The following is a 16,824-nucleotide window of genomic DNA, read 5'->3' as shown; positions in this document are numbered from 1 at the left end:
TTTCATCACCAGTGTCAGCCTTTGGGGATGATGTGAAACACGCACAATCTCACACACAATCTGTCTCCATTGCACGCAAATATGTGCAATGGAGACAGAGGAAACACGCTCTCTTGGTTTTTGGTCCATGGGACAAGGAGCCAGTGGAGATCTGTGGGAACATCTCCATCACACTGCTCATAGGGACATGTACGTAGGCGGCTAACGCACCAATATGAGCCTTTACTAGCCAAAGGCTGTTTGTCTTGGTGCTCATCCCGACCTACTGGAGCCATAGCAGAACATAAAGGAAACTAACTGAGAGGGAAAAGAGTGTGGACGTGAGGAGGAAGGACCAACAAGTACGTTGGCTAAACATTTAATATAATTTAATTTCTTATTTCATCCAATACATATTTGAGGTTGGAGTAAAAATTAAGACAATTTGACCTATTTCCGGGTCGTCGTGCACCACTATGATGTGATTTCAAAGGTTTCATTTTTATCATCACACTTCGATTTTAAACAGCTTGCTCCCCTCCTATGCCTGAAAAATGACATGTCAGTTCCACTTTATAATAATTACTGTGTCATAACAGTGTAGGCGAGTCTGATAAAGATACACAAGCACTTTGATGATTAACATTTTCAGATACCAGAAGAAATGCCGCTGGGAATCAACTGTATAAACATTAAGAATTTATTGCTTAGGTTTGTTTTTTTACATGACAGCAAAAGAGTCTCAAAGGCGTAATTTTTTTGAGTTCAGCAAAAAGAAATTCTGCGTGGGGAGGACCGTTACGTATGTGAGAGACAGTAGGAGAATGAGTGTGTGTCTGTCTGTAAATAAGCAAAGTGTGCCAGCTGTCACAGTCAAGTTCACAGTATCAAGTTATGATCTATCAAAGGAACCTGAACTCAAGCTGATGACTGCATAGTGAAACTAGCATAATTCAAGTGCATTCAACATTTTGCTGCTTTTTAAGCTTTGATTTCTTTATGGAAACTTCCTGAACAGTGAGCAGCTTGGTTTCGTGTCTCTTGTGTCTTGAGGCCTTACGAACACGCTGGAGGGCTTACACACATACGTTTAACTTTACTTTGATCTCTGAGAAGTAGCACTATTCAGTTCAAATGTTTCATTTCATTTTGTTTTTACAATGAAATTCTACACAGTTAGTCATTAGATTTCTATTGGGTCTGAAATTTTTTGGGCTTAAGATATTTTTATTTAACAATATTAAACTTAAGATCGTTCCAAGAACTTAAAGTGTACAATGTGCCGACACTTAAATATTTAGCTATTTTTCTTTTATATACATTATGGTAAAAATATGATGCCAATGTCGACATACAATTATTCAAAATAAACTGTCATTGAGTCATTTCACCCACACATCCATCCACCACGCAGTGCCATTTAGGAGCTTCCTCACAGGGATATACAGAAGGTCAGAGTCTGATCAAGTGACACTTGAACAAAAACAGGAACATTTATTTCTTCAGGGACTGATCTCTTCAGTTGTGGAAACATTTCTTCATCAGGCTGCTCTCCTAAATGTTTCTGTGTGCTACCAGAAGCTTGAAATCAAATCAAACTTGAACCTTTCAGCTTGTGAGGAGAACATTTAGTAGTCAGCAGTGCTATTAACTTAGTCTGAACTGAAAGTTTAGTTTTTATTATGAAAAATTAATGATATTTACGTCTCAAACAGTGACTAAAAGTATGGGAAAGGTTTAATTATTGTAATTTGTGACCTCATGCAAAGCGATTTCTATATAATTCATTGTATAATGACAATAAAACAACATCCTCTTGAGATGTTACTGATGAGATGTGGCTTGAAAAAAAAAGAGATAAACCACACCTGCTTTCAACCAACAAAGTAAAAAAAAAAAGGCCTGTAGATTTCTATATCTGGTTTAGTGTTAAAAATAGAGTGAGGTTTAGATTCAAGTTACACTAAGGTGCGCAAAGCCTCAACAAAAGTGAAAGCATCAACACAATAAGGCTGCCTTCCACAAGTCCATGAACACTGTTAGTTTTTACTAACAAATAAACCATTTGAGATAGTTGCAGAATCAAAAGTGTTTCTCGACTGATAACATCTTTCAGCAGGTGAATCAGTCATTTCTCATAATGTCAAGATTATCAGACTAAAGCTTATGTGTGTAAACATCATTGAGAGCAGAGATGTGAAAACTTAATTAGTCATCATTACTTCTCTGTTTGACTTTTAGGTGTTATCCTACAATTCGTCATCTAACAATCACGCAATCCCTCAATTGATTAATTGCATCTCGACAGAGTACTTTGACTTTTTAAAATTTCTTTCTTGCTGAGAGATAAATGAGGATACCACTCACATCTTTACAGTAGCTAGTAGCAGCGAGTTAGTTTAGCTTAGCATAAAGACTTGAAAACACTTATTGACAAAATTTTATCATGTTTGTTAAATCCGTATTAATACCAAAGTGTGAAACACAGACGGATACTTTGCTGTTTAATATTTTATGTAGATAAAAGTTGTTATATAGACAAGATGTATTTCGTTATGAGTAGCAGCAGCTTCTGGAGCCTTCGCTGGTTGCCTGGCAACTGCTCCGGGCCGAGAAATACCATGGCATGTAACCCAAGGGCTATAACACTACAACTTTACATTTTATCAGTTTGTTTCTATGGATTAAATCAACCAGATATAATGTGTTAATTTAATGAGCGAATGGAATTGCCGGTAAGTCGATTTTCTAACTTCTGGTCACAGCCGAGTAGGTGGTTTCCCCTTCTTTTCAGTCTTAGTTTGTGCTAATAAGTTAGCCAGAGACAGACACATAATGTTAGCTGCCTGCAAGAAAGCTGAAAAAACCTTTCCCAAAAAATGTTGAACTGTTCCTTCTATCAGTTAGGCTTAAAATTCAGTTTTAAACTTAAATAACTAACTAACTATAAAACAAGACATAAATAAATATGCTTTCATTTGAGGTATATACATATTTTTTACCTGTCTCTCCCATCTCGGCGCAATTGACTAAGGTGAAATGAAGTAAATCAGATCAGGGTAACCTGACGCCTCAGCGTGTGTCCTTAGGATCCCGGGCGGCTGTGTGGAGAGGAGGGAGGAGAGAGAGAGAGAGAGAGAGAGAGAGAGAAGCAGGCAGGCGGGCAGACACCGACCACAGCAGCGGCAGCATGACCAGAAACCGTCACAGCGACCAGACCTCACCACTTTGACGCTCCCGTGGAAGCGACAAGACGCCACGGTGTCCCAGGCTGACCCGCACATTTAAACAACCGAAGAGGACCACCCAAAACAAGCAAGTGTGCGCCTCTGTGCCTCAACTCTCTGATACAGGTCAGTCACCTTCCGCTCAGTTCACATTTTTGCAGCGTTTTGAGTGTTGTGGCTGCTGCTGGTTGAATCATAACGAAATGGAAACCACTTTAACATGTTATTATCTAGTTTGCATTGGAGGAATATAGAGTATTACAAAGTATGCAACCGATATATGTTGTTCTTATTTCCTGTGTGAGTCAAGATGTATTAAATCAAAATCCTTATATTATTAAATCTCACAGTGGTTGAAAATGAATTCAACTGGATTCCTACTCAGTCACTATCAGAAACTCCTCTTGTTTTCTGGATCACTAGATTTAATATCTTGTGGAAACTTTTCTTTGCAATGTGTCAAACTTCCATTGCCTTATAGATGAAGGGGTGGTGAAGGTGGGGGTGGGGGGTGCGGTCACAGGACTGACAACTGGCACACAATCAGGTGTTGGTCCATAGTTTGTGCGGGTCACTGTGTGATTGTGAGTTTGACATGCAAACACCAGGCAGAGATTTTAACCATCAAAGTGGTCGTAGCTTCTCAGGTGAGTGTAAGACATTGTTTGGTTTCTACTCCTCCAGCTTTTTAATGCTGAGCAGTTTTCATTAGTAACTCTATTAGAGCACTATATTTTTGTGAATACATGACTGTGACTTTTTACACATCATATATATATATGTATTTATGTTGTTCTGTCACATCTTCATGTTCCCTGTCATGTGAGCCATTTGTACATATCACACAACATTCACGAAGTTTTGTATGTAAACCTGGGCCGTGACTCAGCATAATGTGGACACGAGCTCAAGGACCAGCACTAATTTCTCTCTGAGGATTGCTGAGTAGGACTGTGGTCAAATACTCTCATGTGAAATGGCCGAATGTTGTTTTATGATATAAGGATAACTTATCAGTTTGTTGTACAAAACTCGGACCACCACTGCCAACAGTGAATTTGTTTTTTCCCTATCTGTGGGCATATTTCTTCATCACTTGACCTTCTTGTAAATAATATGATACTGCAAATTGAGCAGTCAGGGAGAATTTATAGAGAATGACTTTACAGAAATATTTGACATATATATATTTTTTTAAGCATATCACTTATGTTACATTGTTTTGGTTTTTTGTTATTTTGTTGTCAGATTGGATGCTCATCAATTTTGTGACACTTAAATAATCATGTATCATCACTGTTTGTCCATTTAATTAACTTTACTGCAGATCATTTTCCAATGCATATATTTTTATATTTCTCAAGCATTTTGACCATAATTCTATGTTGAAACAATCTAGTAGCGACTGTAAATTTGCTTGAAATTACAAATCTACTTAGAGCTGAAACAATGAACTGATCAATCGAAAATTAATAAACTATTTTGATAGTCGATTAATCAATTTCTGCAATTTTTGAAGAAAAATGCCAAATATTCTCATATTATGGTTTCTCAAATGTAACGTTTTTTTTATTTTTACTATTATAGTGGTATTTTTTTGTTAGATCTTTTTTGACTGTTGTAATCTGAAAATGTCAACTAAATTCAAATGATTGAACTATCATCACACAAAAATAAATGCATCAATTATCTTTCACAAATTTTAAGTCTCTGAAAGTGTATTTCAACTGTGCATTGATGTCACCTAAAAGCAATCACAACAATTAAGATATTAGATTAATTCATAGCAACCTTGGTTGCCATTAACATAGGTAGTCAATGTTGTTGGTAATAAATGACCTAAAATGTGCCGAACCACCTTGATGGTCCACCAAAGAGTACAAGAATACAATTATATCTTCTTATACTCATCCATAATAAGTGTTAGTGAAAATCAACAGCTCAGTAAAAAAGCAACATATCTTTGAAAAACATGCTGTAAATATCTGACAATAAATAAACAATAAAGTAAGAAGTTGTCTTTTACCAGAAGAAAAATGCCCTCCGACCTTTAAAGCCAATCAAATTATTAAAAATAAATACTAAAATGAGAGGACATCATAGGGAGCAAATCAGTTGCTTGTTCCTAAAAAAGTTTTTAAGGGGTTTGTGAAAATGCTATCATAGTTTTAACGTTATTAAAGGTTAAAATATCATCACTGATGTAATATAGCTATTTTAAATTAGGAGAACTTGTGATGAATTTGCAGTTGAGAAAGAACTAATTTTGGAGAAGTTATAAAAAGCACTTTCTCAAATGAAGAATCCTCCTCTGGATTGATCTCATCACATCCCTTTCACATTTCTGCTTTGTTAAATTGGGAATCATAGGGAAATAGGACATAATCATGACCCTTACTATATACTCGTGTGTTTTAAGTGTCCTTTTTTAGGAAACTGTTGGAGTTGTGAATCTTCTGTAGACAGAGCGTGGAAAGTTGTATCTAGTACAACAAAAGGATATGGTTGAAATCTGTGGTCTTTTAAATCAGTCACAGGAAAACACAGATTATTGGTAAAATCATCATGTAATCTTTGCGTGAGCTACTCAAAATCTTATTGACTGAGTGTGTTGATACAGCGGCAGTCAGTGATTACCGGTATTATTATTGCTTATCAAGTTATATAATTCCCAAAGTGAGGTGTGTGTATGTGTGTGTGTGTGTGTGTGTGTGTGTGTGTGTGTGTGTGTGTGTGTGTGTGTGTGTGTGTGTGTGTGTGTGTGTGTGTGAGTGAGTGTGCATGTATGTGCAAATGATCTGGACTTCGCTCTGTTGTCATAAATGAAAGGAGTGTTTCAAGATACCATGCTATGTTTATGTTGTCCCTCACATGGCCTGAAAGTCATTTTTAACTCTCTGGGGACAACATACCCCCACACATAGCTTTGTTTGAGTTGGTGTGAAGACGTAGCTCATTTTTAAAGAAGCCTGTTGTATTTCTCACTGCGCGATTCATCACACTATCAGAAGCAACATTTGTTTGTGTTGTTAGCAGTGGTATAAATGAAACCTTGCATGAATGTATGATGAAAGGAAGGATGACGTTTTTTCTCTATGAAATTGATGAAATGACATGCTCCAAACAGCCCACAGATTGTTAACAAACAAACCACCAACATCCTCGCTTTTTACTATAATTGAATTTTCCTCATTGTTGTTGTGAAAGTTTTCAGAAAAGCTCACATTTGAATTGGTTTCATCAAATGGCATTAAGACCATGTTTATGGGATTTTGCCTTAAGTTGTTTGTTTTTTTAAATTAGTTGTAATCATTAACTTCAAGGCCAATCATATTACCATTTACTTAATGCAACATTTTAGTCCACAAGCATGTTGTTTGCTCTTTAAAATTAAGTTCTACTAGTTCACATTTTATGCCTCCATCGCAATGTGAACCAACGTCCTGGAGAAATCTTTTGATTTTATGGTTATTCACACCTGCATCAGAGAAATGATTCATATTGAAAGCAACATCAAAAAGCAAGATCTCAGTCCTAACCCATACCCTCTTTATTTTTTGCACCAAATGCAGTCAGTATTTGGATAAAGAACATATTTTATTCCATTCACACTCAAGTAGCCTTTTTTTTTCAGCCAAAAAGTTAAATGTTACCAGAACAACAAAAATAAGAAAATAATAACACAAATGCACAGGCTGTTAAGTATCACATTGATCACTCTAACAGCTTAAATCCACTGGGCCAATGTTCTGGCTGTGACACGGCCACCAGAGTTGATCATGACCACTCTAGTCAGCGCTTGTGATCCCACCAGACACGCTGCAGCGTGTTTCAGAAGAATCCCAGGAGCAGCTCTCAGCTTAACATACGCATCTAGTCTATTTGTGATGGAAACCACGTAAAACTGCTCGGAGCAGTTTTACGTGGATCGCGGCAGAAAGTCAGACACAGGAAAAAGCTTTAGAGCACCCAGTCCATTTTCAAAATAAAACACTGTGTGCAGGCTCTAGATTGTATATCATTACGTCGTAACCAATGGCACCAAGCCAGAATTCAATCTGTTAGATGATATATGTCACTATGAGATCTTGAAAATGGAAAATATGATCCAAACCCATCAGGTGTAAACATTCATCGCAATTTACAAATGTCCATGTTCAACTTTGATCTACCATAATTACCATAGGTGTACCTTGGTTCTCAGAGCTCAGTGCTTTGGTGAGTACATCGTTATCATAACCAATAGAACATATAGCTAAACCTAGGTAAATAAGCCTGAGGTTAAAAAAAAAACCCAGAATTATCACTAAATAAGTCTTTAATTAGTTTCAGACCCTCCACACAGTAGGACCCCAAGATCAAATAATAACACAGGACCTGCTGTAAGACCTTATCATTTCAGCTATTACCAAATAGGGAGAGGCGGGACAATTCCCGGTAGGCCGCCGACGCCATTAATATTCCGCAGACCGTTCATCGCAAGCGAGTGTGCGGCCCTCCCTCTGCTGTCATGAGCCGGTTAATATTCAGTCATGCAATGTACGCAGGTGACACCGATACTGCAAGATATTGAGAAAACTACATTACTTACATGTGAAGGGAAATGAAATCCATGTTGTATTTATACCACTTTCTTGCTGTGCATTTCTCAGTCATGGTCACTCTTGTGGTCCGGTTCTTTCTTATCACTTCCAATTTTGCAACTTAAATCAACTCCTATTTCAGTATTCTACAACTTCCATGGTTTTATATTTAAAAATTATAACTGCAATATGTTATTTTCTTTGTTTGTTCTTAAAATATGGAATGGAGCACAGCCTGCTGGGAAAGGGAGAAAAGGGCTCATCCAATGATTGCGATTTTCAAGTTGCAGTTCACATCTACTACAGTGAATATTTTTCTGAAAGTGAGCACTATATAACTGCGACTTAAACATCTTCAGTAATATGCTGTGTATATTTGTGAATTTGTGACGAATCTGCTGACGGAAGCACAACACAGCTGGAGCTGTTCGGTAAGGAAAACAGTTAAATTGGAAACCAGTTGGGACATAACGCCGGGGTCGGTGAAGAAATTCCCAGTGGATTTCAAGGCCTCACTCCGCCGCTGGCTACTACTACACTTAAGTGGTGCATCCTCAAAAAAAAAAAAAAAAATTAATAAGAAATTACCAAAACATAACTGACACAAACATCCGTCCATACAAACACATAAATATACACTCATAAGAAGAATTTTATTGCCAACGCACTTTGACATAGATATTATTCAACAGACAGTAAAATCATCCAGCAACCTTTGTCCCAATTTCCCTTTTAGAATGACATGGGAGCAAACAGCAGCTCCTCAGGTCAAACCATCTTTATCGAGTGGGAACTTCACACTGACTAAGACTTTTTGGGCACAAGGTTCTGAGTGGTTTACTGGATGTGGTTTGTTGCGTCAGGGCATCACGTCTTGCGGAGGATAACATCACCAGTCGCCTTAATTGTAAAATGGTTATTAATTCTTAAATGGAAGAGTTGCTTGGAGAAAAAGTAAGACCAGACTGTCAGTAGTTTTCTTTTTTATTCCTCTTTCTTGTTCTCATTTGTCCTCATGGTTCACTAACTTTTGAAACAATGAGTTTGTGATTTCAGACATAGTTAGACCAAACCAGGCATCTCATTTCTAGATTTTAATGGCTAAAATGACCATGTTGCTGGCAAATTTGATCAACCAGCAAGCTAATTAAGATAACATTTGCTTCATAAGTTGATGAAAACACTGTCTGTACAATTTACTTGTATTGTTTCTAGTCCTATAAAAATGAGAACTTTGTAAAAATGGTTCTTAAATATGCACTTAATGGCTACATATATGATATCATACTTATGATACTATGATATACCCTATAGATATACTTGTTTGTTTTTTCATTTAGTGTGTTTTCATTTTAACTATTAATAGAGCAATGGTTTTTAGAATATAAGCTAACATTTCTGGGGTTTCTGGAGTGTAAACTTCTCCAAATCCATGAAGAGTTTTTGGTTTTGGAAAGGCCCTTCAAACTCTCTAAAATTTAGTATGAGTATTTGCTCTCATTGCAGCCTTAAGCACACCGCCCCAACATGTAGAGAAAGCCAAAGCGTGACAGACCTGCCATGCGTAGTTAGGGTTAATTCACGGTGAACAATCACTGTTCATAGAAGGGACTTCACAACAAATGGTCAATTGTTGGAGCCAACTGTGACAATTTTCTCATTTTAAAACCACCTTGAACCTTCCTATTTTACAAACAACAGTTTCCTTTGCGTAGATCTTTCCCGACACTCATGCTTACAGTACGTTCTGTGAATGAGAGTCACATCATATGTTGTTTTGTTATTGTCCTGCCAAACAGCAGCTGACGGCAGCACACTCCCGTCTTTTCCTCTACACTTCGAGGAACAGGGCATGACCCTTCCCACATTGTACCTCTCCCTCTTCCTACCGTTTTGTCCTTTTTTCACTCCCCGTCTCTGTCAAAACACTGGTTTAGCTATAAATCCTCTCACCGCTGTGATGTCTCACATGACTCTCACCGCTGAGATCACACTCACATAAAGAGATGCTTAACCTGTGTTACATCATCATGAATGACAATTTTATTGAGTCGTTTTTTTATCTCCATGAATATCTTCTTCTCTCATCCCCATTCTACTTCTCCATCCTTTTTAACTCAACACCTCTCAGGCTCAGAAATGTGTGCAGCATGTCATGAATGGAAGGAGTGCCATACTATACTTTGTTTATGCTATGCACATGTTTGCTCACACACACACATATATCCTTTAGTGTAACACATGGCACATGTGAGGCCTTGACAGCAAGCACCACTCCTTCCCCTTATCCAGTGAGGAAGCTCTTGTGGCTCGAGGGACTCATCAACCATTAACTCATAACTATTTAAAGGAATTAGGGGAAAGTTCATGTCCTTAGATTATTGTGAAAACTACAGATTCCCATAGAGCAGCATATGAAGCTGACACACACACCCCCACTCTCCTCTCTCTCAGTGTTTCTCTTTTAATGTGTGCATACTGACCTTCCCATGTCCTTCCCGTATCTGTTACAGAAGTTGGTTTTAAGTCGTGGTGTATTTGGTGGCCCTACATGTAAATATATAAGTAGAATGGTGTATCTGTGTGTCCGTATGTGTCCTTAAATATGTCTTTGTTTACACGAAAGGGTTAAATATGTTTCTTTACTATTCCCCAGAGTGCTGTTTCAGCGGAGTACACCGTGTCGCTCTGTGATACAAGACCCACCTCACGTCCCAGTCACATTATTAATCTGACAGCAGTGTAGAACATATCCTGAACATGAGTGTGTGTATGTGTGTGCATGTGCATGCTTGTGTGTGTGTGTAAATCTGGCAGGCTCAGCCCTAACATTACAATGGGAATCCGAGACAATGATCAAAAGGCGGATTGACAGATTGAAGAGTCAGATTAGCCCTTTTTGTTTATAAATTGTTGTAGGAACAAATTGTAATTAAAATGTTGGATGTTTTTGACATTTTGATTGTTGAGCTGATAATATATGATGATTAACATATAGTATATTCTATATATGTATGATTTGTGCATGAATCTGCCCCATCTTGATCAGTTGGGAAATACAATTTAACAGTGCATGGTGAATAATTTGATCGTAAAATTTGTATTCTGATTAACTCTATGTTGCTTTTATTATGATTAGTCAGAAAGTTTTATTTACATGACTGGAATCAGAACGTAGGAGAAATAATGTGGCGGTGGGTGTCTGCGAGACAGCCAATAAAGAGGATGACTGTTTGAGAATAGGTGCGATAGAAGGTGTGATTGGATGAGTGGGATGAATTGGGAGGTAGGATGATAGGAGAGGCTGTAACAGAGTGAAAGGCACCATTTATCCAGACTCAGTCTAATCACTGAAGTACAGTAAACTTATCTTATGCAAAATACACAGCTCAGTTTGAAGGATATTTTTTTTTTTAACATTCTGGGAAAAGTGCTTATTCACATTATTGCTGTGACTTATATCTGAAGGCTGATATGAGTCTTCTGTCTGTGTGCGCCCCCTAAAACCACAATTTGTCATTTTAAGGTTTCCATTTGTATTTGAAATACTGAAAGACACATATGTTCAGCCCCATCGTGAACACGCAGACATTGGAGTGGTATGTCTTTTCTAACCCACATTTCGTCTATATTCATTTCGGTTTGAGAGCATGTGAGAGTTTGTGTTCTTTGTGAGATTTTGGCGTTTTCTCTGTGATGTGATTTTACTTTAAGCCTTTATGCCATTTCCATGACCAGTACCAAGCCATCGGTGTGCATTAACCAGACTACTCTTGTTTATTCTAATTCTTCTAATACATAATCAAACATATCACATCACCTCCTGTGTTTTCTTTGTATTTCTTTAAGATACATTTTGGGCATTCAACAGTGGATAGTGAAGAAGTTGACAGGGAACAAGGTTGACAGAGAGGGCACGACATGCAGCAAAGGTCCCTGTGTAGCAGTGTAGCATCCACTTCAACCAGTCAGCTGCCACCATGTTCTCTTTGTATTAAGTCCGTAGTTCATTACGTTGTGTTCATCGCTTGCTTCCAGCTTTACTCAGACTTCGTTGCTCTAGTTCCACATTTGTTTTTGCTGGCTCATCAAAAAACATGATGTAGCTTCTTGACGATTCCCGCTACATGGTGCCTTTTAGTGTTCACACCTTTTAGTGCTAAACATACAGTGGTGAAGTCTCAGTAAAGACACATTGGCTCTTGGCACTAAATATTGACAGTAGACAAGTAATTGGTCATTGCGCTGCTTAAGAATCAAACTCATGTCGTATTTAAGTTGACAATGCATTCTCTTTTTATTGCATGATTGTTTCGGGCCCACATAACATGCACTAAAATACATAATTTGATGTAAAGGAACACAAAACCTGGTGTCTTGAATTATGGAAATTCCAGTGTATGATCTTATATGATAAGTTATTTTACAGTTTTTCCCACACCTGAGGTTTGTTAGATGTAGTTTCAACTTGTAAATGAGGTTTATGTTTCAACCTACAATACTGTACGCTTCTCATACTGTTAGACATGGTGGTGCATTTGTTATAGTGTGGGCAGCGGCTGTGAGCTAGGTTAACATTTGCATGGCCTTGAAATGAGGCCAAAACACACTCATTTTATGCGAGCAGGTGCATCTACGGGTATAATCTCTATTTCTAAATCTGTATTTCAAGAGAATAAAGACCCTGCACAAAAAAGCTGGTTCAATTCAGGTTCACAAAATCAGAATAATACGTCATGTACCAAGAAGAGTAACCAGTCACCTTATTTATACATCAGACTTTTGCTTGCTGCAAAGAAGTGATGGTTCCCCTTCTTTGAAAACACATAATGCAACATGTCGAGTAGGAATTATGTCATTCTGATAAAAAAAGTGTGACTGTACTCATCATAAGATCAGATAGACTCTCTGTCTCTGGATGTTTTCAGGTTTGGCTTTCCTGTGTCTCATTTCCTTGATAATTATTTCTCTTTCTTCAGGATCAGTTTCGTTTTGTAATACGCTTCTTTTTAAATGCTTGTTCATCCCCATATAGTCACGTAACCTTTGCACAAATGAAAATGGAGACTGATAAACCACTTCTCTATTGTTTGACCTGCACAAGCATTTCTGTGGATTTGATTGAATCTGACCAGATTTATAGTCACAGACATATATTTCTCAGGTGTGATCAACTTTATTTTGACAGGAACAGTGCACCTTGATCAGTATTATATGAATATGGAAAGGTAATTGTGAACTGTTCCTGTGACTTGGCAAGATGTTAACTCAGCAATTAAATGTAGCTATAGTAAAATAGAGGTGAATAAAAATGTATACAATTTCAATATATCTTTTAAAAACCAAGGTGGTATAATGGGTTCAGATAAAATGCTAAAATAATCATTCAATGTTTTTTATAATATAGTATAAAAAAGCTCAAATCTGCTCAACCTCAAATACAATCAGACACAAAGAAAACATCTGGCTTCAGTAGATTACATAACAGCTCTCATATTCTGCTCATGAACTGATACCTACAAGTAACTGTTAACATGTATAAAATGAAATCAGAGAGCCAGCATGTTTGTATTTTGTAAGTATTGCATGAGGAGGCAGAAGTGTCTGCGTCACTGCTGTCACATCGACACCGAGTGACTGAGTGGAGGGAGAGAAGTGCAACCAGAGAGGCATGATTAGGTCGCCTGTCAGAGTGAAGCAACAGGAAATCATCTGCATCTGATGTCTACCACTTTACACACTCACACACTTACATACTTTAACACATTAACACACAGACACGTAACAGCAATATAAGACAATAAGACAATACTTTTAAGCACATGGGCACACATACACAAGCATATACAGTACTGTTTGGACATGCACATAATGCATGAAAAAATGAGGAATAAAAGACTAACGCACATGCAAAGACCACATGACAGTTAGCTGTCTGAACTTATGCTGAGCCCAGACTCTGTCAGAGAGAGAAAATGTGTGTGAGTGTAGTTCCCTTTCTATGGGTCATCACTTCCTGAGGAAAAGCATGACCACACAGACACACACACACACACACACACACACACACACTGGTGTCCTCTCATCTCCTGTCGCTGCCACTGTCACTGAGCTGCCACCTAATACTTTGAACTGAAACAGGAGAAACAAGGTGAGTGGACTGTACAGTGGTTGTGTGTGTGTGTGTGTGTGTGCATTTGTGCGTATGTGTGTGTGTGTGTGTGTGTGTGTGTGTTGGTGTGTGTTTCACTGTCATTCAGTTCATCATGTTGAATCAATGCATGATCTGTGTACCGCCACAATGATCAAAAGAAGATGCTTTAAAATGTGAGGCCGCTGGCATTTAGACATTTAATTATAGTGTTTGGTTATTTGTTTCCATTTTCAGTCTTTTCAATAGACATCAATGCTTATCAGTGAGATACTTAGGGTTAACCATCTTTGTTTGATACACAGTTTGCCTTCTCTCAGACACTTTGTCACCTCATGAGCTGCTTTGGGTTTGGTGTGAAAGATCAATGTTGTGATATTCTGTAGCACCATTGGACACAGAGGTTTTTTTTTCTTTTAATTTGACATGTGAGGTAGCGCCATACAATCGTTTTTGTAAATCCACAAATCTAGTGCTCTTTTGAAATAAAGAAAATAAAGATACAAGGTCTAACTCAGAATTAGGCATGAAGTTGTGATACTTTAGGACAACAGAATATCGTCATCTCTACAAATAATTCAAACCTGTGTGCCTGTTTGTAAAATACTATATATAGATGACTGTGCCTTCTAAAATGCAGACGACCACATTTACTTCAAGTGTTGCCTCCCCCTCAACCTGACCTAAGGCTGACCTGATGTTTATCAGGGCTCCACTTTCCTAGCTTTAGAAGTCAAAACACAAGATTTTGGCGAAAAATCTACAGAAAAAAAAAATCTGAGACAGGTTGACTAAGTTCTATTTTACTCAGAGCTCTGCCAAGCAGACAGAGATTGTGGTTTTTAACCTTTCAATGTGCCAAGCTTTGAAGTTTCATGAGTAAATTCAGTACCAACCAACAAGTGGGTTTTCAGATGCGATGAGACTCTCGATTCTGATGAGAGGGCAGTCCAGACCTCTGGTTGACACTTTAGGTGCACTTGGTTTTCCATTACTCTCCTTTATGATCATATAAGTGAAGAGGGGGAAGGCCCATGCAGGTAATTCTTCCTATAGTGGCTTCGCACCACCACAAGTAAAAAAAGTGCTAATTTCCTGAAGAGTGAGGCAGGATGGCAGGCTGCACTACATGCAACCCTTTATACTATGCTCATTTTGACATTTGAGCAACTGCTTACCATGTTAATTTTTCACATCAGCTACTTAAATAAACCATCACAACACGTGATTTTTCCAGAGTCCCACAGTTTCCTCATTCAGGACTACACAGACAACCAAGCACACTGAATCTTTTCAAAGAAATTGTGGGGACTGAGACGTGCAGGCGGGCATATCTTTGTTTTAGTCACTGACGCTGAACCACATGCTGTTTTACATGAAGAGGTCAGGAAGTCACAGAGCTCTCTGCACTCACTCTCTCCCTTTGTTTGTGTCACACTCACATTCATGTGCACAAGACAATTGAGATCATCTAAAAGTTTACTATGCAAATATATAAAATAAAAACCACACCTTCTAGAGGAGAAATACTACTACTTTTGTGTGTACTGTATGTGAATTTCATAGTTCTCATTTAGCAACCTAACAAAATTAATTTAAACCTTAAAATAGGTTTCCAACAGGGCTTTTGATCAGGTGACTGCGTGGTTTGACACTTGTGATGCTCACCCACAGAGAGGGTACATAGTTTTTATTCAAACAGAGAAGATAAGGGTGGTAATGCATTTGAATGCAGCCAGGCAGGTTCTGCTTTTTGTCTTTCACATTACTAAATATGCCAGACTGGCTACTCGGCTGACTTTTCTCATGTCGTGAACGACTCCTCTCTGCATTTTCTTTGCTTGACTGTCAAATGACTCCTACTGTGTAGGAGGCTTTTACACCCCGTAAGAAGAAAAATTATTTCGATACTGAATATTTCCTGACTGCAGGCTTATTCATCATGAGTTTTTTTTTTTTTTTTTTTTACATTATTTTAGATCTATTGCTAAGTTTTAAAAGTGTCGTCTTTGTTGTTAAGGTGCATATAATAGATTTTCTTTTAAAGCCAACATTCAATAAAAAAGGGATAACTTAGGTATTAGAAAACAGAAAATGTGCAACATAGAATACAACAATTAAAGGATTTCACCCACTTTCTCTACAGAAATCTGATCCCCAGCCTTTGTCTCAATCTCTTCTGGACTGAATCACTGCTGTTGTGAAGAAATATGAATGCGAAAAAGTATTTCATTCGTTTTGCAACTTTGTCCCTGTAGGAAAGATTTCACATCGCGCTGTTTGAGTTCTTAGTCGGACCACTTTTTCCTGAACTGCTGCTTTCAGGCTGAGGGAGCAATGTCATTACCACTCCTAAAGTTAATATTACATTATAATAATTTAGTTAATATGCTGTATTGGATTATTGTTCTTGGCTCACACACCACACGCAGCATCAGTCTGGCTCGTAAGTGCAGAAGCTTGCCAGACCTGCCAGTTTGCCGTTGGTCTTTTGTTATTATGTCACGTCTGAGGCAATAGCTGATAGAAAGTACTCCTACACACTGTAGTCTTACCTGGAAGACAAGTTCTGGCGTGGAAATCTGAGAACGTGCAGGCCATGCACATGCTCTCACACACAGACACACACATACACACCCATTTGCAAACACAAAAAACACTGCAAAGCCTTATTTATCATCTGTCACCTTTTCTAATGTCTGACAGGGTGTTTGCCCACACAACAGTCACAGATACAAACATGCAGATTTGATCTGTTTTGATAAACACTGTCAGGAGGAAAGTTACAGTACAAACTTGTTTCACCTTTGATTACGACATGATTTAAGCACTTTGGTTTAACTGCCAAGCTGCAGCAGCCTTCCTTTTTTTTCTTTGTGTGCTT

At 38.0% G+C, this 16,824-nt stretch overlaps 1 protein-coding gene across 4 annotated transcripts in view; it reads left to right on the top strand.

The window, feature by feature from the left end:
- Window positions 1-3,106: 3,106 nt before the first annotated feature.
- The window catches only part of pparg (peroxisome proliferator-activated receptor gamma), a 32,222-nt gene continuing 18,504 nt past the window's right edge, over window positions 3,107-16,824 (top strand). Inside the window, exon 1 of one of the 4 annotated variants that reach the window (XM_053315072.1) lies at window positions 3,107-3,332. Coding sequence is in view for 2 of the 4 variants with exons in the window: in XM_053315070.1 (XP_053171045.1) it covers window positions 3,802-3,853 (52 nt within the window). In the remaining 2 variants the exon portion in view is untranslated. Of the gene's footprint in view, window positions 3,333-3,762; window positions 3,854-16,824 lie in introns of those variants that run through there. The other 3 variants (XM_053315071.1, XM_053315070.1, XM_053315069.1) reach the window with 3 other exon arrangements.

Source organism: Scomber japonicus, chromosome 3 (genome assembly GCF_027409825.1).
Source record: "Scomber japonicus isolate fScoJap1 chromosome 3, fScoJap1.pri, whole genome shotgun sequence".
In the NCBI taxonomy this organism is placed as follows: Eukaryota; Metazoa; Chordata; class Actinopteri; order Scombriformes; family Scombridae; genus Scomber; species Scomber japonicus.
This window is presented reverse-complemented; position numbering and strand designations above follow the sequence as displayed.